Consider the following 3,620-nt stretch of genomic DNA (forward strand, 5'->3'; position numbering starts at 1 on the left):
ATATAAGACGTTTCACACCAGGTCGACCTTAAAACCTTCAAACCATCACCTTATAAAATCCAATATAATTAATCATCGCTCTCAAAGATTGAGTACTTAAACGTCGTAAGTAACGTTTAATATATAACTAACAAAATTATTTATCTGTTTTCAGCGATTATTTTTCCGTTTCGTAAGTTTTGTTTTCAATCAATACATGCAGTTCCTTTTTTAATTTTGGTGTTATGATAATATATTTATTTTCAGGATCCCATCTACAATAAGAAACGTAGACATGGATTTAATTAAATATCGTAAATAAATTAATATATAATTCATGTTCATTTATTATTTTATTTAATCAAACTACTATTACTACTTCTTCCCAATGTTGACGGTACCCTAAGTCGAGGTCTGGCCTCACAGAATACCTTTTTGAATTAAGTTTTCTGCTATTAATATTTTTTAAATATGTAACCCAAGCTCACCTTACTTTTCCATGAAATACTTATGCTAGTTTAACTTAATAAAACTTATATAATCTTTCATAATTTATTCTTCTGACAAATAGTGATTACAAGCGCTAGGCTATGTAAGGCATGGTTAGAATTTCTTACCACGCCGATGTCTATGGGCAGTAATGACCAATAGGCAATTTGACTGGTTTTTAAAATGCATTTTATATTATTTATGGATTTTTGAATAAATTAATTATAATTTTCATCTTTCGTTGATAAATAACCATTTTTAAACTCATAATTTATACTTATTACAATAATTAACACTTCATTTTTCGCTTTGTCAAATAGCCTATTATAAATAAAAATTAACAATACAAAAATTATGTATTATAGATGAAAACTATGCAGGATTATAGTACTAAACATATTGACTGTACGGTTAATGTAGATAGCTACATTAAAATATACAAATTATGAACTATTAACACAGTGTAGGGAGCCTAAGCTAAAGCAAGTGTCATCTTGATCACTGTGTTATCTGTTAATTGATGTTGACAATTTGGTAAAAGGCTTCTCTAATTTTATTATTAGTAATAAGTTCGCCAATAAATGCATGAAGATGCTTAAATGATTTTAAAAAAACCAAGTGGATATATGTATTTTGTTGGTCTTATAAAAAAGACATTAATAATCATCATCATCATCATATCAGCCGTAAGACGTCCACTGCTGAACATAGGCCTCTCACAATGACTTCAACTTTGTGAGTAACGGCCTGCATCCAGCGAAACCCCGCAGACTTGACCAGATCGTCCGTTCATCTCGCCGGGGGACGCCCTACACTGCGCTTGCTACATGGTCTCCACTCGAGAACTTTTTTGCTCCATCATCATCGTGCCCTGCCCATTGCCACTTCAGCTCGCTGACTCGCTTCGCTACGTTGGTTACCTTTGTTCGTCTACGGATCTCCTCGTTTCTGATTCAATCACGTAGAGAAACGACATTAATAATAATATCTATTAACTTGAATTATACTAATTAACTGTTTATTGACATTTTTAAAAAGAATAATAAAATACCCATTTATTTTCTTATTAAATTTTAATTACATTTTAAAAAATGTATTCAACTACACACTCAACAGGCAAAAACACTGTACTCTATTTTTTTTACGCAGAAAAATGTTAATAAGTCATCATACTTATTATTTATTGTCAGCGAAAGAAATTATAATAAAATTTCCTTTTCTTAAAAGATACCAAATTTAAAAAGTTTTTTGTGCATTAATTTTAAAGTTAACTAAATTTATATTTGTATTTCCTGTAGATTTTATTATCTATGGTCACTCCTTTCAAATTCAACTTCAAGTTTGTTTGTCAACAAAATATGACATATTAGAATATTTGCTGTTTAAAGGTTACTAAAAATCTATTGATATTTCTTTGCATTATACACCTTTAAATATTAAGAAAACAACAGTAAAATGGTTTGCGAAAAGTGTGAAAAGAAACTCGGACGAGTTATAACGCCGGATCCTTGGAAGGCGGGAGCAAGGAACACAGTTGAATCAGGTGGTAGGAAAGTCGGGGAAAATAAGGCGTTAACAGCTAAGAAAGGACGATATAACCCGTATACATCAAAGTTTTATGAATGCAAGTAAGTAATAGTATTAATTTTTAACAATCAATGCCAAACCAGGAACCTATTCATTGATGACAGATACCATCAATTTGTAAGTTATAAAAATAACATAAATTTTTATGAATCGATTTGTAAAACGTAAATTCTAAGAATAGCCATGTAACGAGAGTTTTTAATTGAACCACGTGTAAAATATCAAGTTAAATAATAAAATATAAAATTAAAAAAGAACTGTTCTATACTCAATGTGGTGTTGTTACATTAAGAGATTTCATTTTCTTTTTACAATAATTAAATATATTTATAGGGGGAAGATACTAGATATTAGGAGAACTACCCCATTTATCCCTTTAATTATCACATTTACTTCAGTTACTGCTTATAATACTATTTGAGTAGAATAAAAATGATTAAACTTTTATTGTAAAACTTTTTTTAGGATATGTCGCACCAAAGTCCATCAAGTTGGTTCACACTATTGTCAAGCCTGTGCATATAAGAAAGGTATCTGTTCAATGTGTGGGAAGAAAATATTAGACACAACAAATTATAGACAGAGTTCGACTTAGTTTTAAGATTTTCAAATGGTTTAGACTCAATTTTTATATTAAAGTAAGTATCTAGAACTAAGCCCGGTAAACACAGTATAGTGAATAAAATGCATTTAAAGATTGATAATACTGTTATACATCTTCATTGTCTATGAGTTATTCTATATTGATAAATGTAAAGATAAATAATTAAAAAAACTGAAAATATAATAAAAGTAACAAATCTGTGGGATTTATTTTTAATATTTCAAAGTCTGAGTGTAGTTAAGAGTAACTTCTCAATTAATGTGAAAATATTAATCAAAGAAAAGATTTACAAAGATAATAAAATTAGTCCTACTTAGTAGAGTGGACTGTGTTTACGAGCACTTATAAAACATCTTATAAGATTGTTATTATTTAATATTTTTTAAATACAAGTTGTAAATATTTTAAATAAATAAATAATTGACAAATATATAATTGTTTCAATATCACAAATCAAAGTTAATTATTAATATAATTTTTTCAAAGTCATTAAATCAAAATTTAAAATTTCAAGCAACACGACAACACAGAGTTTTCATGTGTTAATCTCTGTTTATAATTCATTCATTGCTCAGTTGTGCATTATAATGCATGTATACACAAAGTGCGTGCAACCCACGGGGAATAAAAACGGCTGATTCTCATGATTAACATATATTTTATGTTTAGTAAACCGATCAAATTATCATTAAAAAAATAACGATTGTAAATTGTTATTTAACAAATATGTTACTAATTAAATGAATTGAACTGTAAAACTAGTTTTGTAGTGAAAATTATACTAAATATTATAAGACAAACCAAACTATTGTTCAAAACTAGAGGCAGATACACACAGATCATACCAAATCTTCTGCTCGCAAAAACAATAATAATTGACAATGAACATAGCTTTAATGACTAGGAGTACCCTAAGTTCCGAACATGTTATTTTAAAACATCATTCTTTATATATTTTAAA

General features: G+C 28.3%; 1 protein-coding gene across 1 annotated transcript; it reads left to right on the top strand.

The window, feature by feature from the left end:
- The first annotated feature begins 1,753 nt into the window (after nucleotides 1-1,753).
- LOC113391988 (cysteine-rich PDZ-binding protein) lies at nucleotides 1,754-3,004 on the top strand. The gene is made up of 2 exons (XM_026628161.2): nucleotides 1,754-2,096; nucleotides 2,521-3,004. Exons 1-2 carry the CDS (start codon nucleotides 1,924-1,926, stop codon nucleotides 2,648-2,650), a joined length of 303 nt encoding a protein of 100 aa, XP_026483946.1. The 5' UTR covers nucleotides 1,754-1,923; the 3' UTR covers nucleotides 2,651-3,004.
- Nucleotides 3,005-3,620: the final 616 nt, after the last annotated feature.

This window comes from Vanessa tameamea, chromosome 27, assembly GCF_037043105.1.
Source record: "Vanessa tameamea isolate UH-Manoa-2023 chromosome 27, ilVanTame1 primary haplotype, whole genome shotgun sequence".
Lineage (NCBI taxonomy): Eukaryota > Metazoa > Arthropoda > Insecta > Lepidoptera > Nymphalidae > Vanessa > Vanessa tameamea.